The sequence below is a fragment of the Bidens hawaiensis genome, unplaced genomic scaffold, assembly GCF_021521415.1.
Source record: "Bidens hawaiensis isolate Kalapana, Puna unplaced genomic scaffold, B.hawaiensis_p1.1 tig00030648_1, whole genome shotgun sequence".
NCBI lineage: Eukaryota > Viridiplantae > Streptophyta > Magnoliopsida > Asterales > Asteraceae > Bidens > Bidens hawaiensis.
In genome coordinates this window covers 59,601-83,390 of record NW_027495121.1, presented here as the reverse complement: position 1 = coordinate 83,390, position 23,790 = coordinate 59,601, and the positions used below count along the sequence as shown (strand labels likewise).

General features: G+C 39.0%; 1 protein-coding gene across 1 annotated transcript; it reads right to left on the bottom strand.

Moving 5' to 3' along the window:
- Positions 1-339: 339 nt before the first annotated feature.
- Positions 340-1,703, bottom strand: LOC143580815 (uncharacterized). Its single transcript, XM_077063744.1, has 3 exons — positions 1,209-1,703; positions 923-1,120; positions 340-826 (listed from the first exon to the last, which is right to left on the bottom strand). The coding sequence occupies exons 1-3, from the start codon at positions 1,701-1,703 to the stop codon at positions 638-640; spliced, it is 882 nt and encodes a 293-aa protein (XP_076919859.1). The 3' UTR covers positions 340-637.
- Positions 1,704-23,790: the final 22,087 nt, after the last annotated feature.

Here is a 23,790-nt window from a genome sequence, read left to right as displayed (position 1 = left end):
GGCCACCTTTATAACGGGTCAGATCAAACCAGTTTCGGGAAACAAAGTTACTCATAGCATAAAAATAACCATGTATGCAAGAATGATAAGAAAAGGATGTAATCACTAATGTGTTTAGTGGTAAAATACCTATGCAACACTAAGAAATACAAGCAAAAGCTAGCCTAAACTGATTGAATTTCACTATGCAACAGAGGTCAAACTGTTTGATTTCTTAAGAAACACATGACTTTTAAGTAGTGAAAATCAAAGAGTAGAAGGCCCAATCAGTAGTTGCAGAATTAGATTTGTCATCTGTGTGCATTCCTAGAGAAATTCCATACGCCCATACATCATACATGAATGTTGCTGAATAGACCCGTTAAAAACATTACCCCATTAACCTACTCACTTTGCAGGCTTAGCAAAAACTATAAATTAAGGCCCAAAGATAAACAATCAATAATGAAGAAAAAGCTCCCCATATATAGTCAACACATTAGTTTCATGATTAAGACCATCATCACTACATACGCTAAAATTTATCAGTTCACTAGTTTCCGCCATAAAATTGAAATCAAATGCATTATAAAACCTCCATATCCGCGTATCTTTGACCGTTCCGTTATCTTGTATCATTATCCTGTAACGATATTAACTAGTGAGGTAAGGAGTACCTTTTGGCCTCTTCCTTTATGAAGCTAACTGTTTTTCCTTCATGAGGTAATGCCATTGACAATGCCTTCAAGTCCATCATGTGCCTTTGAGCTCTAGAAGAGGAAGGCCACACAATATGAATTTTTGTGTGGCTTGGATCTTCTTGTTGAAGTAGCTTCTCGTATGTAAACTGAATATAAAATACGAATCATCTTTGTTAGAACAAATCCAGTAAAAGATAATGAATATTTCATTAAATAATAATTTACGCATATATACGTCTTACCTTCACAACATCACTATGTTCTTCAAAAGGAAAGGATGATCTTAAAGTTAGGGATCGAGGCCGGCAACACCAAAGTACAGCATCCACAAAAGCTATATGAGCCAATGATTCTTCATGGCTTTCTAGTTGTAGCACAACATGCTCGAGTTCATAAGGTGGCAACTCAATCGCATGTAGCTTCTCCAACTCTGTAAACTTCTGCAAAATGAATGGAATAAGTATATGATTATTTTATATAATTGTTCACGACACAGTAATGGATAAATGATTGATCAAAGAAACGAACCTGGCTATATGCGGCATGAATATACAAGTTCAACACTTTGAAACCACTTTTCTTGGCCAAAAATAGCCTCAGCTTCTGGAACCAAAGAGCATCTATACAACCATCGGGATAACATTGCATACATGCTTCCAAAAGGGTAATCTCCCTTACCAAAAGCCAACGTTTACCAACTATAGGAAAGAGTAACTGATGATTACACGAGTGAGTATATAAAACCAAATTTGGGCTACTGAACTCAACTTCTTCAAAATCACAGTTTGAATGCAACACCAATTTCTTCAAGGAATTACTTGACAACTTAAAGTTGCTGCATTTATAGTTAGTAGCCAAAAAGAAACTTTCAATATAGGGAAAGTTGGATAAGAAGTCGATGAAACCATTCGAGTTTGGTAAGGGATGCCCAAAGTAAGTGACTTCTGTCAGTTTCTTGCATGCAGTCAAGTTCATTTTCTTGCATGCAGTCAAGTTCATTCGCGGTGCCCCGTTTCCAACCATATCTACCATAGAAAGACTAGATAGATTTGGTGCTTCAATATCTACTCTCTCAACTCGATTGATGTAGAAAACACAAACTTTTTGAAGACTTTGATGTCCATTAACACAAAAACTGTTGAAGCCACTACAGTTGAAAAGTCTTCAATGTTTGTAGACGAGGGCAGCTTGTGGTGAGATACCTGATCACTTCATCGTCTATACGAACATCATAAAGTTCCAAAGAAATCAAAGAGTTAAACTTGACAACATCAGACATCAAGGAAGAAGGTAACTCACAGCCACCAACGCTCAAAGACTCAACATGGAAACCGAAAAGAGCGTGTCAGGCAATCGATACTTAGCAGAAGCAGAAGCAGAAGCAGAAGCGGATTCTGATGATCAATCACCAACTCCACGCCGTTGTTAAGAACTAACTCGAGGCATCTGTTAACAATATCTAATTCCGCAGGCTCCTCGATAGTTGTAGTGAGCTTGAAGTTGTGTGCAGTGAGATTTTGACGGCTAAATCGGGAAAGAAGCGGTTAGGTGAAACCAGTGCTTAGACAACACACTCAGTCGAACAAGCTCCAAAGGATTACTAAATGAGAGGATATGATGAACAATAAAATCAGGAAGCTGTGAAATCCTATCCATCTCTCCAGTTACACGGAAATCAAAATTGAATCAAGTGAGCAAAACCACAAACATTATATTGACATTTGAAGAGATTTTACCTTATTTTTTCCTTCAATAGAATCGAAACACCCCTTGCTGCTCACTGTCCAATTTGTTTGATTGAGCTTCAATTTTTACAAACCGAATGGACCTTCACGGTTTGTGAGAAACTATTTTCATTTGGAAATTGCTCAAGCGGTATCACTTTCTTCGCTTCGGTTAATATATAATTACCACTTTAATGCCCAAGCATACAATTTCCCTTAATTTGTTTACATTAAATTGTAGAAGATTACATATTGTTGTTTCTGTTTCTGACAGTGATTCATTTACGAGGAATTTTATAATCCGTTTATTATAATTGGATCCATGATTACAACTATATTAATATTTTACTTCTTTGTTAACTGAAGATAGAGGATGATGTCTCTCAAATCAGATTTAATTGCAAGTTTTTTTCCCCTGTTTTTGTTACCATAATTTTGGGTATTAACTCCACTTTATTATGATTCCTTAAAAAGTCAATTTTCTTAATTACAAGGTTAATATCAATTTGTGTGCTGCTGTTGGCTAGGCTGCTCCAAATCTGGTATGTTTGTTACTGTTTTGGTCAAAAATCAACTAAGGATCAAGTAATCAAATTCGTTTGGTGAGGACTAGTTCTAATACGACAATGGTGAATGTATAACCAAAATAAGAATGAACACCGTGATTTGTTGCGAGGAAAAAACCTAGATCTTGAGTAGATCGTCGGCAAAAAAACTCCGGGTGATGACAAATCGTCTATCACCACTTTATTAATGTGAAAATCGGGTTACAAATGTGGAGTTTATGATCAACGAATACAAAGAATCTAAGTGTGTGTGTTGTTGTTTACAGAGAATTCTGAGCTAGTGTTTATGAATGTGAGCTAGTGAGTGATAAACCTAGTTGATCATAACTCATTATATAAAAATAACAACTAACTACATCTCCTATAATCACGCCACTCTTCCCACTAGCCGTTCCATCTCTTTGACCACGTGTGAGATTAGTCTAGTAGCGATTAAATAGGATGACCCAGTCCTGGAGCCGTTATATCTATCAAACACAACACCATACAGACACAATTATTAGTAAGCAAGTAATATCGAGGATCCCTGGTCCTTCATAACGTGCAACATATCTTAAGGATAATCCATCCATAAGACAGTTAAGAAAATTGGATCCTTAGCGTAAAATTCATGCCCTAACAATTGCCCCCAAAATGGCGGGCGATAATGCAATACAGCTGTCATTTTGAAATTTGAATCCCTGCAAAAGGTAGATGATTAGATGTGTGTCAACGATAATGATTATTAAGTAACCGATGATTTTCCGCCGCCTATATATGTGATTATCCATAACCCATTTATAACCACATAACTCATCCTCTATTCGGGTATCCTTATTTCTTATCTTTTCATTTTCTTTTCTTTATTCCGACCATGTCTACTGTCTTTCTTTCTTCCTCTTCTTATTCTGAACAACCCTATTCCGACGAGCTTTGACCGCATGGCATCCTCGAAAACCCATCTTCGGAGATCTGTAAGTTTACAGATCCGGAGATCGATGATATCCGACCATTCTTCCCAATCAATACCATTTTTCGACCACACGACTCTACAACTCGCAGCGACTGTATCTCCAAAACATGGGTTCGTTTTCCGGCCCAACCGTTTTAGATAGGCTTTAAATACCTTTTCCCTGATTTCACTTAAAGCTTCTTCACTTTGACTGGAATCAGCTATATCCAGGCCATGCCCATGTTATGGAGGGTTCTTCGTACTGTAGAATGGATAATCGATGAAGAAGGCGTCGAATTCGGCTTGCCGGAGCTAGCTTACTTGTATACCTTGGCCACCCACGGTTCCAAACGTTTCGTTTTCAAACCTCGCCAAGTAATCCCTATATCCAAGGTTACCCAGAACGACACACTCTGGAAGAACCAGTTTTTCTTTGTAAAAAGGGACTCAATCCCGGGTGGAACTGATATGCCCAAGAAGTGGAAAAGGAAGGGCAGGATCCAGGATCCTTAGGCAACACCGGTAGAATACTTAATTCTTCTCACTAATACTTTACTTTTCTTGTACAGTTGAAAACTTTGCTCCTCTAGCGAATTTACCTGGAACAGAAGATAAAGCAAAAAAGTTTCTTGCTCTGGATTCCGAAATCCGGACTTATCAAGCCAAGTTTGTGGAAGCTTTTCAAGAATCAAACTCAGAGTCAAACATGTCAAGTAAGTATTATCATAAGTAAACTTAATGTAAATTATGAAATAATTGAAAACTTATTAATGATCCTTTGTCCATAGGTGCTCAGAAATCTAGCAAATCTGTCAGCAAGTTTTCTCTGGAAGACATCGATAGTATGACCACACCTAAAACCATCAAGAAGGAAGCTTTAAAGGCAGCCACCACTTCTGAACCGAGAGCCGCAACTACCAGGGCCAAATCGGCAGCCTCCAAGAGGAAGAACTCCTCGGAACCCGAGACCCATTTTGACATAATCTTTGCTGTAAGTATCTTTCATCTTAGCATCCTTATTTTGATAGTCAAGAACTGTTCTAGTCCTCATATAATTGTTTTGACATAGGCTGTGAATGCTTGAAAAGATCATTATGACAAGGTTGTGAGCCACATGAGTGATAGCCTCTCGAGAATGGGAATGGGAAGTGCAGCGGTCACCAAGGATAAAGCCATAGCCCAGCTCACCAAAGACAAGAAGCGTTTGGAAGGATCTGTTATCTACCGCAGAAGCCCAGCACCAAGAGGAAGTGAAGCAGGCCACTGAAGAGGCGAAGGTGTGGGCTGCAAGATCGGTGTTGCAAGCTAGGATCAAGATGGCGATAGAAGCTGGTGATCCTGGTTTCGATAAGGCTGCTTGGGATGTAGAGAAATGGAAGGTGGCTTTGGTAGCTCTTGGTGGTGAAGAGGATGTGGTGATGGCCGATGGGAATGAAGCTGGGACAAGCGGGATGAAGGAAGCGGTCGGGGTTGAAGAAGGGAAGGCAGCAGCGGAGGGTGATGAAACTGCTTGAACGGGCGATGAAGGATATCAAAGACAAGGCCCGAGCCCGTTTTTTATTTTGTTTGGTTATGCTTTTATGGATAATGGTTTGTAACAAACAATAGTAATTAGGGTAAAAGATCCATGATCCTTAAGACAATTTCCAGGGGTAGCAAAGGTGGAGGGATCTTCTGTTTGTGGGGATGAAGCCTTTGATGCCCCTGACTTTTATTTTCTTGCACTCGGTTAAACTGTTAGTAACAACTTACTTTAACCCGGATGGATAGTCCATGTTTTAAATGGTGAAGTCCGGGTTAACTTTTGGTAATTTTAAGTAAGTTTTAATAAAAAACATCTTTTGACTATTTATGTGTTGTTTGTTATGCTGAAAGTTGATTAGATATAATCTTAGTCTTGTTAAAGAAATATTTTGAAGTAAAAAGTCTTAAGGATAGAATATCCTCATAAAAACTATATTAAGGTTCTTAAATCCTTATAAGAGAGAGTTAATAAAAGATTTAAACTATGTAAATATAAATTGATAAGTAGAAATCATACCACATGATCTAACTAGATCTAAGATACCATAAGTGTTGAACCTTATGTAATCCTTGCAAAAATGAATTAAGGATCTTGAATCCATAGACGTTGATCCTTCTGTGATCCTTGTAGTCAAACTTAGGATACCTGATGCAAACAACTTATGATATTAACTGGGATTAAACCCAACAAACTGGGGACAAGCCCATAAGATCAACTAGGGACAAGCCCGTGCAACTGGGGACAAGCCCGTGTAACTGGGGACAAGCCCGTGCAACTGGGGACAAGCCTAAAAACTGGGGCAAGCCCAAAAACTGGGGACAAGCATAATAATACGGATGTTAAATGGGGACTCGCCCGAACTGGGATTTAGCCCAAACGTGAGATAACATGAAACTGTTATAAACCGATGGTATGGTACATCTACCATAAATCGTAGGATCCTCCATATAGCCGAAGACAACGAAATTGTCAGCAAGTAAGCGTGTACTGGTCCCGCTGCCCCGGACTATACGCTGGATAGCGTGCGCTCCAGGCGAGAGTGTATAAACTCTAATTTAAAAGAAAAGTGAAAACATTTAAACCTTGGAAGATATGACCATCGGGGGTCATACCTTAATCATGGGCTAGGCCAAGGGAAATAGTAAAATACCTTAAATGTGAAGGAGAGGTGGCCAACCTCTTGATCATTGAATCTCTTACTAGTATCCTGCATTGTTATTTATAACTTGGAAAAATTTAACGTTAAATATAGATTTCTGTCATAATGAAGTTTTATATAATTTACTATAAAACGATTACAATAAAGTGGCAGGCAAACGGGCAACAAGCTGCACCGCAACCCCCTTTTGAATAGCAAAGCCGCATCCCTAATTGACATAACCCGCCCGCTGGTACGAGCCAACACAGGACAGGCAAGTCTTGATCAGATAAGGAATTAAAAGGAATAAGTGATCAGATAGATATTACCAATTTTAGGATCTTTGATCCTTTAAGGATACTCTATCCTCGGAGGATACTGGATCCTGAACAGAAAAAGTACTTCTTGAGATGGATAGCATTCCATGCTCTTGGTAACCTGTTGCCTTCCACAGTGAGCAAATGATATGCCCTCTTTCCTGCCTCCGACTCCATCAGATAAAGACCTTCCCACTTAGGTGCTAGCTTCCCATCTGTCGGATTGGTTGTGTTGTGGAAGGATTTCCCCAACACCAGATTTCCTTCTTGAAATCTTCTGATCCTTATACTTTTGTTCCCAGCTACCCTTTGTTGATGTGCTGCCATCCTGATCTTGGCTAGATCTCTCAGCTCTTCAACGGTATCCAAATCTTCGAGATGGATTTCTTTATTGGCTTCAGGATCACGGATGCTTGTTCTGGCTGTAGGAACCACCATCTCTGTAGGGATTACTGCTTCTGATCCAAACACCAATAAGAAGGGTGTTTTGCCTGTTGCATTCTTTGGTGTTGTTCTGTCAGCCCAAAGAACATAAGGAAGTTCCTCAGCCCACTTGCCTTTCTTGGATCCTAGTTTCTTCTTCAAGTTGTCGATGATTATCTTGTTGCTTGATTCTGCTTGGCCGTTAGCTTGAGGATGAACCGGTGTGGAAATAATCATCTTGATGCCCCAACTGTCACAAAAGTTAGTAGTTCTTTTCCCAATAAACTGGGATCCATTATCACAAACAATTTCAGATGGGATACCAAATCTAGTTATAATGTTTCTTTTAATGAAGGATATAACTTCCCTTTCTCGGACTTGTACGAATGCTTCTGCTTCACTCCATTTAGAGAAGTAGTCTGTTATAGCAAGCATAAAGACCTTTCCGCCCGGTGCCTTTGGTAGCTTGCCAACAATATCCATTCCCCATTTCATGAAAGGCCTTGAAGAGGATATAGGATACATTGGTTCTGCTGGCTGATGAAGGATGTTTTCATGCCTTTGACAAGCATCATACTTCTTTGAGTACTCCATTGCATCCTTCTTCATTGTTGGCCAGAAGTATCCAATCCTAAGTATCCTGGAGAATAATGCTCTTCCTCCTGTGTGGTTGCCGCAGTGACCTTCGTGGAAGTCTTGGAGTACCTCTTGTATTTCAGGATCCTCGATGCATCTCAAATAGGGACCTGCAAGAGATTTTCTGTATACAATATCTTGTAAAATAATGAATTGTGATACCTTCAATCTAAAAGCTTTAGGATTCCCCCCTGTAGGAATTTCTCCATCTTGAAGGAACTTCTTAATTGGAAGGATCCAAGATCCTACTTTTTGAGAGGATGAAGGATCCTTAAGTTTTTCTGTGCAATCCACTGTTTCCTCCACAGCTTCCTGTTCTCCAATTACCGGAGACAATATATGAATGATAGGTATCTTTACATCATCCGGGATCTTCAATGATGCTAAGTTCGCTAAGGCATCTGCCCTAGCATTTTCTTTTCTTGGTACCTGTATGATACTAAACAACTCGAAGGATTTGCTAATTCCTTCACAATTTCTAAATACTTGATCATATTCTCACATTTCATGGTATAAGAGTCGTTAAAGTGGTTAGTTATAAGTAAATAATCTATATAAACTTGAAGATACTTGATCCTCATCTGTTTGGCTAAAAGTAAACCTGCGATTAGTGCTTTGTATTCTGCTTCATTGTTGGTGGCTTGAAATGCACATGCAATGGACTAGGGTATTATGCCCCCCTGTGGCGATTTCAGTAGGATACCTAATCCTGTTCCTCTTACGTTGGATGCTCCATCTGTGAAGAGGATCCAAGGATCCTTGGTCTCTTCTAGTTGTTGAACTTCCAAATCAGCTTCCTTCTGCATGTCACTACTGAAATCAGCCACAAAGTCTGCAAGCGCTTGTGATTTAATGGTTGTTCTGGGCTCATACTGAATATCATATGTACTCAGCTTCACAGCCTACTTGGCCATCCTTCCTGACAATTCTGGTTTTCTAAGCACATTCTTAACAGGATAATTAGTTCTCAAAATAATAGTATGTGTTTCAAAATAGTGTCTCAACTTGGTTGAGGCTATAATTAAAGCAAGAATTAATTTTTCAAGGTGAGAATACATGGCCTCTGCATCTAAGAGGCTTTTACTTACATAATATACCGGGTGCTGTTATCTTTCGTGATCCTTAGCCAGAACAGCACTGACTGCATTACCTGATACGGCTAAGTATAGAGACAGTGGATCGCCATCAATCGGTTTCATCAATGTAGGGGCTGAGGATAGGTAATCCTTTAGAGCCTTTAGTGCATCCTCATGTTTCTGAGCCCATTCAAACCTTTTATTCCTCCTTAGGATATCATAGAAGTCTTTGCACTTCTCCGAGGATCTGGAAATGAATATGTTGAGAGTAGCTATTCTTCCCGTCAGTCTTTGGACATCCTTAGCATTCACAGGAGACTTCAAACTGATGATAACTATGTGTTTGGGGCTCGCTTCTATTCCTCTCTTGGTCACCATGTATCCTAGAAATTTCCCAGCCTTAACACCAAAATGGCATTTTGGCGCGTTTAGTTTCATATTGTACTGATCCAGGATATTGAATGCTTCTTCAAGATCTCTGAGGTGATCCTCAGCTCTCTTCGACTTCACCACCTTGTCATCTATGTAGACTTCCATGGTCTTTCCTAACTGATCCTTGCACATCATGTTGACCAATCTTTGATATGTTGCCCCTACATTTCTTAGTCCGAACGACATAGCAATATAACAGTGATGCCGGTAGGAGTCATGAATGCTGTATCCTCTTGATCAGATGGTTCCATATGAATTTGTTGAAATCCAGAGGAAGCATCCATAAAGGTAAGCATTTCATTTCTTGCCGTTGCATCCACCATGGAGTCTATATGTGGTAGTGGGAAAGGATCCTTAGTGCATGCCTTGTTTAAATCAGTAAAATTGACACGCACCCTCCACTTTCCATTCTTTTTAGAAACAATAACCACATTAGCTAACCATCGAGGATACTTAACCTCTCTGATCATACTGGCCTTAAGAAGTTTTTCAACTTATTCTTGTATGATCGCGTTCCTCTCAGGAGCGAATTTCCTTCGATTATGATGGACGGGTTTAATAGATAAATCATGGCCTAATTTGTGGTAATTACCTCTTTAGAAATACCTGTCATGTCTGAGTGTCGGAAGGCAAATGTGGACTTTCTTCGCTTTAGGAAGGATATTATATCCTCCTTGATCTCATTAGGGATACTGGATCCTAGGAACACTTTCACATCTGGATCCTCGGGATCCAAGGATACTTCTTTTATGTCTCGCTCCCGAGCCTCCAACACGTTCCTAAGATGCTGTTGTGGTTGCTATGCTATCGCCTGTTTAGCTATTGGCTTCATGGATGAAGAATAATAATTCTTGGCTTCCACTTGGTCACCACCTATCCTTACTACTCCCCAAAGAGTCGGCAGTTTGATGCACTGATGGTAAGTAGAGGCTACGGCCTTCATTCCATGTAACCAAGGCCTGCCCAAAATAACGTTGCAACAAGATAGGTTATCAATAACACATAATTTTTGGTAAGAGTTTAACCCTTCAATGTATATTGGGAGTTTGATGTCCCCCAATGTTTTCTTGGTCTAGTCACTGAAGCCAACTAGCACCGACGTCCTCGGGATGATCTTCGAGTCTGGAATGTTCATTTTCTGGAGGACATCATGTTGGATGATGTTGACCGAGCTTCCACCATCAACTAGGATCCTGCGTACATAATGGTTAGTGATAAACAAAGTTACAATCACACCGTCATGACGTGGATCCTGGATGCTTGATTTATCTTCTTCATAGAAGAAGATCCTTTTGTCAGTCGTCAAAGTGGTGGATATGACTAGTCGTTCTCCATTCTCCAACTTGGTTTCTTTAGCGTGTCTTTTTGCCGAAGATAAAGAAGTTCCGCATATATCTGAGCCTCCGGAGATGAAGTTGATCATTTGTGCATCTAGTGGGGAGGAGTTTATTTTTGAGGAACCTCTTTAGGATCTTGGATCCTTGACTTTTTTCTTCCCAAAAGTTCCTTAAGATGGCCCTTTCTTAGGAGGTATCCGATTTCCTTCCTCAAACCGATGCAATCATCTCTCATATGGCCAAAATCCTCATGGAACGCGCACCAATTGGATTTGTCTCTGAAGGTCGTTGACTTCTCGTTCTTTCGAGGCCACCTTGCCTTCTCACCTAGATCCATCATGGCACAAATCAAGCCTTGAGTATCCACATAAAAGCAGTACTCTGAGATGCTGGGGTAATCTTCATCATCATCTCCCTCTTTTTAACTGCTCAGACGTTTTGGTTGTTGAATTTGGAGTACGGCTTCGAGTTGTTGTTTCTGAACGAGGATCCTTTATTCTTGTCATGGGATTCGTGCTTTGTTTGAGCCCCTAATCGTTCTTGGATCCGTTTGTCATCCTCCAGCCGTATGAACCTTAGTATTCTGTTCCTTACTTCATCTAAAGACCTGCGAGGAATCATCACAAGATCAACATAAAAGGGGGAGCCCCTATTTAGCCCCATCTTGAAGGCTTCTACAGCCGTAGCCATGTCAATATTAGGGATTTCTAGGGCCTCCCTATCAAACCTCGTGACAAAATCCCTAAGGGATTCATCATTGGGTTTGACAACTCTATATAAGTCACTAGTTAACTTCTCAAATTTCCTACTGCAAGAAAATTGGCTGTTGAATAAGTTAACTAAATGTGAAAAAGAAGTAACAGAAAATGGAGGAAGACTTAGCAGCCATTTTAAAACAGATCCTGATTGTGTGGATCCAAAACCCTTACACAGACAAGCCTCCTTGAGCCTCTTAGGAATTGGATTGATCTCCATCCTTTTCCTGTATTGGGCTACATGCTCTTCAGGATCAGTGGTCCCATCATACACTTTCATGTTGGGGGTTTGAAAGCTTTTCGGGATCTCCGCGTCACAGATTGGTGGAGAAAATCTAGAAAATTTGTGGCTTCCTTCCGGTATCTCAGGGATTGGACGGATTACCCCTGGTATGATGGATATCATATCCTTAAAGTTTCTGCAGTTCCATAGCCATTGCTTGGTTGATACCTGCATCCTGCATGGAACCATGATTAGCATCTAAGGATATAGGATCATACATGTTACCTCTTTGTTGCGTGAACTTCAGCAATCCAAAAGAATGACTGAGGTAAGAAGCGTTAATGTGTGAAAAACGTATATAATATTAAATACCAAGTTTTACCGAATTCACCTAAAAAAACACACAATCGGCAAGTGTACCGGTCGCAATGTAGTTAGCAAGTAAGAACGGATATCGAACCTAGGACACTATGGGTAAATTATAATTATTAAACCTAAATGATTACTAACCTAAACTTTCTTTTGATTTTTTTAGATTTTTTTTATATTAATTAAACTAATAAAACTTAACTAAATAAAATTTAAACTAAAAATAGAACTTTATAAAAATTGGGTTTAAAACAAATATGAGAAACGACTGCCTAGGTAATGGAATTCTACTAGTTAACATTAATAGCTAACGAACTTGACTTGGTTGAAAACAATACCTTAAAAAAAATTATGACACTAAAGACCACTAAAATACGCTAGATCGCCTCCCGGCCTCACCAACGACACCCTAGAACTCTAATGACATGTGAAGCTCAATTGTTAAAGGGTTGGATCACCTCCCAGTCTCACCTTACGTAATAATACTATGGTACCCCACTACCCAAATCACCTCCCGGTCTCTTCGGGTACAATATATATTAATATATAGAGGGTATTTTTAATTAATTTGAACAAAACTTGTATCACAATAATCTAAGGGACCTAGGATAACCCACTCCCGTGCAATTATTACCCAAACCCACAAAAGACAAAGATGACACAACACTAAATTGCCTCCCGGCCTCTCTAGTGAAAGAACAATAAAATCTAAACCACTTTCAATACTTATTTCTACGATTTTTTTGACCATAAACCGCAAACAAGTTGAAAACACAAAGTAGACAACCTAATTGTGCCTAACAATCACAAAAAATTATTAAACACAAGTGGAATAAATATTAAAGTAAGGAACTAGATTCTATTACTCAAAAATATTATGACTAAACCAATTAAAAACTTTTACCATAACACCAAATCAACCAAAGTCAAATAAATAGTTCGTCAAACCATTAATATAAACTAGTAATCAACCAAAACCTAGGCATTTTAAAAGTATTTAGCTACTCATAATTAAATACGAAACAAAACTAATATATAGAATATGGTTCATTGAAAAGTAAATTATTATAATTAACTAGCTAACTGCTTAGTAATTCACCTTTACGTGGCTGGCTACCTCTCTAACTGTCTTAATAATATTTGCTTTGTTGACTTTGTGGCTGCGTTCGTTAACAAGCTCCCAACACCAAACACCAAAACCCTTTATATTGCCATCAACTCACAAAACCCCACCATAATATTATTATATATATTATGTTTTCTGCTGTTGACTTTTGTCTTTCAATGTCACACCCTCAAAATCCACTAACGGAGTTTTACCGTCAGAGGGTGTGAACTAACAGGATCGGAATCATTAGTTATAATCAAACCATAAAAACGTTTAACTGAAAATAAGTGCGGAAGCGTAAAACCATAGAAACCAATGTTGCGTCACGCAGGACGACTTAAAAACCAATGATAACAGTTTAAAATAAGTTTGCATAATTAAAAGTGTTTCAAGCAATGCATGATCCTAAACCGCGCGCCCGCCTCGGCTACCCGAGAATAACATACTAAAAGTGTCAACACAAGGTTAGTGAGTTCACAAGTTTAAATAAAAATAAAGCGATTAGCGTTTGCGTTTAGCGTGTTGCATTACAGCGTTTTGCGTTACAGCGTTTTGCGTTACCAGATAGTGTTATGTCAATTATATATCTATAGGTAGCTAGCCTATAAAACAAGTATCACTAAGTGTTCGACACCGAAGCTGACTGTTTATCATTTGCCTTGCCACCAGGTCATCCAGACCATGGTATGTGTTTAGCCAAGATTACACCCGCTCGACCTCCAGTCGAGTTTAGCGTTGGGTGGGGTTTGTCAAACCCAGTAGTACTACTCAACAATGACTCGCTATTATCCAATATTAAACGGTTCGATGTGAATGAAGGACTTTAGTTAACGCGTTTGCCACTTAGTCTTTACAAGTGATATATAATCTATATTAACAAAATCTTAAATGCGTTTTCGGAGTATGTTATCTCCCCCAAGTGAAAAGCGTTTAAAAAGTTTAAAAGGGGAAAGTGAAACTCACTGTTTGTGAAGAAATTCCCAAATTAAATCACCAAGATGCGCGTCACAGAAAAACTCTCTCTAGCGTTCTAAAACAACAAAGAGATTTTTCTAAGTGTCGGAATATTATCGAGTCTCTAGACCCGGCACATAATACCTATGCACATAACATGTTTCGTGTTTCGTTTGTGAATCGTGTGTGACTTTAACAAATGTATTTGTGATACGTTACATGTGTAAGCAATTATTTACGTGTCATGTATTCATAAAGTACATCACTAGCAATTACTCCCCGTAAGGGCAATTTGGTCAACACATAACAATTAACTAGCCATTATTCCCCATGAGGGCAATTTGGTCAAATCATAACAATTATATAGCAAGTATCATGTTTCATGCATTTTCACAAAACTCAGCAGCTAGTTTCACCGAGACAGAAATTCTACTTGAAAGATTGTACTATTCCACCGATCATAGCATCTCAATTAATTCATCAAAAATCATCACAAAAGCATACATGTATTAGGTTTCCATAACATGTTTTATTTTATTTTTATTCCACATAGGTTTCTCACAATCATCAAATCATTACAGCAAACTCATAACAGTCAAATTCATGCGCAACAGAATGTTATTTGCAATTCCCGTTAAACGAAAAATCCAATAAATGCAAGACCACTTGGGTTAGGTTCCTAACTCAATAGGTCAACTTCCAGAAGTGGAACCAACCCAATTGGTCTCGTAGTTCATGAGATATATCATTTACAAAACAACCTAACAGCAGGTCTAACAACTCAGCTTTGCATAACGTTTTTGTAAAATCATAAAAGTTAACTTTTCCACGTCCAAAAATTGCAAATTTACATTCTTTAGAAACTAGACTCAACCTAGTTTACTGTAGTATCAATAATCTCAACCAATTTTCACATTTACACTTCGTTACAGTCAATTAAACATCAATAACACAATCTGTCCAGAAACTGTTTGCATCCAAACTCAACATATTAACTATCTATGGACCATCATGCATTCATATAACACTCTAGACTCCATAAACACTATCCATGCACATCAATTACACATTACATACATGATTAGGGTTTTTGTTTGAACTCAAATCAAAGACACAAGCAATTAACATGTAACAATATCCAATCTAGTTATCAAATCATCATACAATTAACAACAATCATATTAACTACATATACACATGAAATCGGCCCCTAGGGTTTACAATTAACCCATTAAACATCAAAATTAAGTATAAAGAATGCATAGGATAGTCGTTTATAGCTTCCTAGCACCTTAATCTTCGATCAAGGACTTGATTTGATGGTTGTATGTGTGTGTATAGTGGACGGCAGCCAAGGGAGCAAGGGGGAAGGAGGCCGATCGGAAGTTGGGAGAAGAATAATAATAGTTAGGGTTATTTGTTAAGGATATATTTATAGAGTACTATGTTACACCTTGGCCCCTCCACTTCTAAGTATTACTTTTCCTAGCTTAAACTAATTTAGTTCTTGTTTCTTGTCTAGCATTACACACAATATAATCAAGTAACACATATGTTAACACATAATTATCACATAATTATTATGTTGACGTTTTTCGTTTGTTCACCAATCGTTTGCGTCAACTCGTTTGCGTTTCGGTGCAAATCCCGAAAGACTACACATGTAGTAAGTGTTAAGCGTCATTTAAACCCTAGTTTAAATGTAATGAAGTGTGCGTTATAGATTCAATGATCTTTAAGTTTGAATTGACGGAGTTGAGTTAACGGAGTTAACCTGAAATTGACGATTGTCACATTCAATCCAAAACCCCAAAACCTCTTTTTTTTTCCTTTACCTTTACGTGACCACCACCACTTAAAAACCAAAAAAATATCACGTAGCCTTCTACAGTGGTCGAACCAGGAGGTGCCCAAACCCCAAAGAAATATATCTTTTTTTTATGCTCTCATCTCTTTATATATATATTAGGGTTTTATTTTTTTTAGCTCCAACAAATATTAAAGCCCACGAGTTTATTTTCTGGTTATACATTCTTTATTTCTTTTGATCTTCTTGTGGACCCAGCTCATATGTCTTGTAAAATTTTGAAGTCCAAGACGTTGACACCTACAATGCATTCACACAACATTTATTTAGTTTTAAACTCGTTGTCTTATGAAACCTTTGAACTTTAAATATGTGTCAGTTGAGAGTAATATTAAATAAAAACAACGTCAAAAGCTATTTAAAATGTAGGAAATATCTATAATATTTATATATAATTTTGCCCATATCAAATATCCCCACACTTAAATCTTTTTCGTCCCTGAAAAATATATATATTGCAATGGAATCAGAATTCAAGACTAGTTTTCAAAACATATAGGTTATCTTTTAAGCACAGATAAACGCAAAAACCGCGATTGCCGATATTGTTGTCCACTTAAACCCAGCCACCAGCCTATCAAGCCCCCCTTTGCATTAAGCGTTTTAAGTTCAAAAACCACGGCTACACCTACCCCATCTTAGACAAAGAGAGCTAGAAAAACTAGAGTCAAAGCAAACTTGTTTGACAAATCACCATAAGCCAAGGACTCGTTGATGGTACTAATTAGATGCACTCGGTGAAATTTTGATGGATGAATGGTCATGTGGAGGCCGTACGAGCTATTCCTAAATATTATTGGACTTTGTCCTATAAACCTAAAACTTTATTTATTGACTAAGAACCTTCGAGCCCCAATAGTGTATCCTCAGAGTCACTATCCCCAAGGTAACACGTAAACTCTAAGTCCCGTCTAGTATGTGCATCTTTGACCTCTATTACTAACTTTAAAGAATGCTCATTTGGCATTTTACAATACATAACTTTCTTCACAAGCATTTTGCTTTTCTTGAACAACTTTTGATAATACAATACATAACTTTCATAACAAACTTTCAAAACATACTTTTTTTTTCTTCTTTTTTTTTCTTTTTCAATCTTTTATATCACCCTAACATATATAACTAATTCTAAGCTCGTAAAAAGATGGACAAGTGTGTGTGCTGGTTTGAGTGCATTTAATTCTTACTATCTCAAAGTTTTCAGATTATGGTAATCCTTCCTAAGCATCGAAATTCGGCTTCACCGTTTTTCAAATTATTATATATATAAAAACTTGCTAAAGAGGACTATCAAAACTAGTTGGGCCTACCGACACATCCCAAGTTAAGTGCGTTATCTTTATTTAGTCTCTTATATAATAGTAGTTTTAAAAAACCAATCTCAAATTTTTCTATCATTTTCCATTATTTGCAAAAAAATTTCATTAAAAATTCAGGAAATTTTTTTCTCTTTTTTACTTTTTTTTATATTTTATATTTTTTTTCTTTTTTTAATAAAATTTGAAACTAGTTTTTTTATTAATTTTTTTTTGAACCAAAAGAAAACGTCAGTTCCCATCCCCACACTTAAAATCTACATTGTCCCCAATGTAGGAATAGAAAAATACAGAAAATAAAGTAGAATAAAAAATGTAAGCAAATAAAACAATAAATTGGAACAGACTCCCCTGGTAATAATGCAGTTATCTTCAAAAGTCTCGTTCCAAGGCGACCGTATAGCATTTCATTCGCGGCCGCAGCTTCTGGGTGTCCTCTACAATATGATAGGCTCGGAAAAATCCTCGTCCGAATGGATATTGAGTACGAACAAGAAAATCCAATCCTGCAAAATAAAACTCAAAACAACCCAAAGCAAACATCAAACAGACTCTAAGGACTAAAACGACTCAAATAAAAATAAAATAAAGCAGAATAAAATAAAAATAAAAGAAAATAATGCAACTAAGTTTTGTATAAACTATAAAACTCGAGCAAGATCCCGAGTGTGCTCTCCTCTCTACTCTCCAGGCGGATCAAGGTAGATCGACTCCTCTTCATGATCATCAAGTGGACCTCCAACATAATGCTTCAGTCTATGCCCATTCACTTTCCAAGAATGTCCATCATCAGCCTCTATCTCAACCGTTCCATACGGGAATGCCTCCTTCACAACGAACGGACCAGCCCATCGGGATTTCAGTTTACCCGGAAATAACTTCAACCGGGAATTATACAAAAGCACCTTATCCCCGCACTTAAACTCTTTGGGACCTTTAATATGTTTATCATGACGTTCCTTTGTCCGCTCCTTATACCCCCAACTTCTTTCATACGCCTCATTCCGTAGCTCCTCAACCTCGTGAATATGAAGAAAACGACTCTTTCCCGCCGCAGATAAATCAAGATTTACTGCTCTTAAAGCCCAATACGCACGATGTTCTAACTCTACAAGAAGATGACACGCCTTTCCATAAACTAGCCGAAGGGGAGTGGTCCCGATAGGCGTTTTGAATGCAGTACGAAAGGCCCAAAGTGCCTCATCTAGCTTTTCAGCCCAGTCCCCGTGACTGTTCCCTACTGTTTTCTTGCCAACCCATTTGGACACGTAGTCGACATCAACGAGGATGTATCTGTTCCCTCTAGACATAGGAAACGGACCCATAAAATCGATGCCCCATATATCAAAGATAATCTAAGGGACCTAGGATAACCCACTCCCGTGCAATTATTACCCAAACCCGCAAAAGACAAAGATGACACAACACTAAATTGCCTCCCGGCCTCTCTAGTGAAAGACCAATAAAATCTAAACCACTTTCAATACTTATTTCTATGATTTTTTTGACCATAAACCGCAAACAAGTTGAAAACACAAAGTAGACAACCTAATTGTGCCTAACAATCACAAAAAATTATTAAACACAAGTGCATGGGATCATACACACTTAGAATCTCCTGTTCGTCCTCATCTTCCATAACAGCTTCAGCTGTCTGACTATCAACGTACCACCACTTGAGATTCTTTAAAGCATCCTTGGGCATCATCTTCATCGGCACTTCTTTCAAACACCGGATCGGCTTATACTTCAACAGTGGTATCAGAGCACTGTTGAAACCCGTTACGGATCTAGCCGCTATGATACATCGATTATACAATACGAATCTAAACGTTAAATTATTACTTTATTGATAAATATGGAAGAATACATTATGGTGGATGGAAATAACTTATGGAGAGCATAATTTAGATCTAGATCTCTCTTTAAATATGTACCCTACAAGTGAGCATGAATATGCCTATTTATAGGCCAAAGCACCAATTCGTTAATTTAGTCTAATTCGTTATATCTTCATAACGAATTAGACTCCATTCGTTATGATTCCATAACGAGTGATGATAACTTAACGAACCAGCCTCCATTCGTTATATTACATAACGAATGGGCTTATAAACTTAACGAACTAGCTCTCATTCCTTAACGAATAAATTATTTTTTGTTCTACCATATAAATTATAAGTTATACCATATAAATTATTTTTTGTTCTACCATAACGAATGAGCTTATTCCTTAACGAACTAGCCTAGCATATAACTAATGGACCTCATTCGCTATACAAACCATAGCGAATGGGCCATTTACAATAAATAAACAATCTAGACTATGTATAACTTATTCGAATGCTACGGACAACCATTTCGTGCACTAACAACCCAACATTTCCTCATCATCAAAAACAACGACATTCTCTCCACCTGATCCACCTGATGTACCAGTTGACTCCCCCTGAGATGTGGAAGTCCAAAGAGTTTGTTCAGTTCTTGGCAACTCACCACCTACACCTTTCGATGCATTGGGATCATCGTCTCTATCTTGTCTCTTCTTGGTTCTCAACTCGTCGCCCTTGCAGATCGTCTCCCCCTGAGATGCTAAGAACTCTTTAAGGGCATCAAATAATTTACCGTGTTCAACAAGGAGGGACGACTGTAACTGATTCTCTGCCACAAGTCTCTGGATGGCATGAGTTTGGATGAGATTAATTCTTGACTGTTCAGCAACCACCCGTTCAAGAGCTGCTATCCTCTCGGAATCTGATAAAGTAGCATCAAAATCAAACCTTATGTGAGAGATGTCTTGAGCATACGGTGGAGGAATGCCCAAACTAACTAGAATATCAGAAGTAGTCTGAAAAGTAACCGCGGGTGGTATTGAAACATGCATCCCCGCTGTAGCATCCAACGTTGACTCAACAAATCTTGCAACAACCTCCGATGGAGTGACAGTAGGAGGTGGCAAGGAGATTATCTCAGGTGTTGTAAATTGAAAAGTGGTCGGAGGAACACCAAAGGATGACGATGTGGTCACCACGGGAACACTTGAGGTAATCGGTACTGTCACAGTCATAGAAGCAGGAACCATAGTCATACCAGATAACGAGGGTGGAGAGAAACGAACCACCCTTGAGCTTTCACCAACTCCTGAACTTTCACCAGCCCTGACCTTCTTCGATCTTCGTACCAACTTGTCTAACTCCTCCTCATAGTCAGATTCACTGTCATCCGAGTCTTTCTTTCTCTTGCCATGTATTCTTTCTTGTCTGACCAGAATCTGTTGTGCTTCAACGATATCGTCAGTGGAGGAGTCAGAGTCGGTTCTCTCAGAATCCGCCACAGATGTAGCGACCATAGAAACATTCACACCAGATGCCTCAGCTACTGAGGCTCGAACCTCAGCAGCTGGATCAATTTGTTCCATGTCAAAGAACCCTTGCCCTCCAAAGGCGACTTCAAGGTCAACCTGTTCTTCCGGAGCTGCAACAGGATCAGCAGGCAGTGCTTGCTGTACCACAGGTGGTGGTTGAACCACAGGAGGTGGTTGAGGAACATTAGCCTGTTGCGGTGCCGGGTCACGAAATTCATCTCCTGGAGGAGCAACATACGCAGAATTGACCAAATAACCAAACAATGCAGTGTGCCGCAGACGAAGTTCTGGTTTGCTACGAGCACTTGATGACCTACATTGCGCAAAAATTCTCTTACTCACACTTTCAACATAACGGATAGGACGTCGTTGAGGCAGCGTGGGAGCTACGTGATTCAGAATCATTTGTAGGAATCTCGGATACATAAAAAATCTTTCCCTAGCAACCGCGCGTCTCTGACAATCAATCTCATAAAACACCATCTGACTAAAGCTGTAGGGCTTGTTGTAAGTCAGGGCAGTCATTGCAGATTGCATCGTTGCCCCCATACCGTCTGTACCAGCTTTACGACCAGACATGCATACTATCATCACGTGCATCAGAAACCGCCACTGATATAATAAAAATCCCTTTCTCCGTTGAGTGTCACCTAACAGACCCGAATAACCCATACGCAGAAACGCACCATCTCTGAATGTAGCCGGAAAGTCTGTTGGATCATTTGTAGTTTTAACCCCGAACTGTAAAGCGACCCTAATTTGATCTGCCGAGAACTGTACCACCTGATTGTTCACTGTAGCGCGCATAACCGGAGGATCAACTCTACAGTCATATTCAACCGTTCGCTAAAAGTCTTCGATATTTGGTAGTGAAATGGGAAGAGTAGTCGTGATGGCGTGAAAAATACGTGAGCGAATGTAACATCCCGAAATTTCTAAAGTAATATTTATTATATTATTTTGTCGGGTGAAATAAACGAGTTAGTGGAACGATAATAATAATAGCAAAATATGAAGACTTAGTAGGATAATTAGATGGGATTAGATATGGACCAAAAGAAAATATGGGCCTTCGGTCCATGGGCTTAAGGGAGTATAAATACCCCCTTAAACCCCAATCCTTTCCATTCCATCCATTTATCCATCCTAATCTCTACACACTCCAAAACACACACAACCCGAACCAAGATCCAAAGGCGAGGACCCGAGCTCGTTGGTGCTAGATCGTCGTGACGAACCAAAGCAACAAGACCAGCTCGTGTTCGTAGTTCGACTCATTTACGGTACGTTTATATCGAGAGCTTGTTCGTTTAGGTTTGGATTAGTATAGAAATGATAGATCTGTGTTTGTATGGCAAAAACGAATCCAACAAAGCTAAACTTACTGAAAATGGATATGATTTGATGGGTTAATCGATTGATAAAAGAACCCGTAACCTATATGCCTAAATCGCACCCTTTAAACATCGATGTTAGGTCGATTTGATGGTTGGGGTTTGTAGGCACTGGTCAGACGATTCCGTGGATACCTAAATCGAGTTATTTGGTTAAGAAACGAAGACGATTAAGGGATTTAAGGACGAACAGTACCTGCAGCTGGACAACTTCGCCTGCAAGCTAAGTTCGCCTGATGAACTTCGCCTGCAAAGCTAAGTTCGCCTGATGACAACTTCGCTGCAAAGCTAAGTTCGCCTGATGACAACTTCGCCTGCAAGCTAAGTTCGCCTGATGAACTTCGCCTGCAAAGCTAAGTTCGCCTGATGACAACTTCGCTGCAAAGCTAAGTTCGCCTGATGACAACTTCGCCTGCAAAGCTAAGTTCGCCTGATGAACTTCGCCTGCAAAGCTAAGTTCGCCTGATGACAACTTTGCCTGTAAAGCTAAGTTCGCCTAAGGTTTAACTTCGCCTAAAGCTAAGTTCGCCTAAGGTTTAACTTCGCCTAAAGTCAAGTTCGATTAGAAAATAAATTAAAAACGATAAGTAAAAGTAAGCTAATACTAGGCCACCAGATTAAATCAGGCGAGTATTGATATGTGTAACTTATACAGTCAGCCGAGCTCAGTTAAAGAAGGGATTTACAACTATCGGAGGAAGAAGCAGCGTTCAAGTGAGTTCTAGCCCCATTTATGTGTTATGTTTTCGGGGCTGTGTGCATACTCGATATGTTTGTTAATACGCTTATCCTAAGAGATAAGTGTATACCTTATGTGAATGATGTGATATGTATGAATGATTGCTTGATGGTACGTGAACGATCTTCGGATATTGCATGTACTGTCAGGTTGTAACGCTATGTATAAGGTAAGTATGATATGTATGCTTATGTGTATGAACGTGATAAAGTTAATAAAAGAAGGAAATGATGGTTGTATGGTTGTATGGTTACGAAAAGGGTACCGAGCCCTAATAATACTCGAGGTATGATGTATGGTTGTATGGTAACGAAGAGGGAATCGAACCCTACTAATATTCGAGAACTAGGGAACCGAACCCTACTAATATTCGAGGAAAGAGGGTACCGAGCCCTAACAATACTCGAGGAAAGAGGGTACCGAGCCCTAATAATACTCGAGGAAGGAGGGTACCGAGCCCTAATAATACTCGAGGTATGATGTATGGTTGTATGGTAACGAAGAGGGAATTGAACCCTACTAATATTCGAGAACTAGGGAACCGAACCCTACTAATATTTGAGGAAAGAGGGTACCGAGCCCTAATAATACTCGAGGAAAGAGGGTACCGAGCCCTAATAATACTCGAGGAAGGAGGGTACCGAGCCCTAATAATACTCGAGGAAGGAGGGTACCGAGCCCTAATAATACTCGAGGAATGTAGGGCGTAATGCTCTTTATAACGTAAGATATGAAAGTAAGTTAATACAAAAGAAAGTATGAAAGTATGAATGACAGAATATAAGTTTATGTGTATTGAATAGTGTATGATTAACTAGAACTCACTCAGCGTAGCTGACTTTTAGTATGCACGCAGGTGAGTAGAATGAGACAGCTAGCTTGAGCGGGCACATGATGGGCGAATAGGAGACTGGCA

What these genes read in the sequence shown, in the direction of transcription:
- LOC143580815 (XM_077063744.1), bottom strand. Translation starts at nt 1,703, where the DNA reads ATGGTTGGAAACGGGGCACCGCGAATGAACTTGACTGCATGCAAGAAA. An exon ending in TTCATGCCGCATATAGCCAG is followed by an intron (nt 1,121 to 1,208) that starts GTTCGTTTCTTT and finishes TTCATTTTGCAG; the next exon opens with AAGTTTACAGAGTTGGAGAA. An exon ending in AACATAGTGATGTTGTGAAG is followed by an intron (nt 827 to 922) that starts GTAAGACGTATA and finishes TTTTATATTCAG; the next exon opens with TTTACATACGAGAAGCTACT.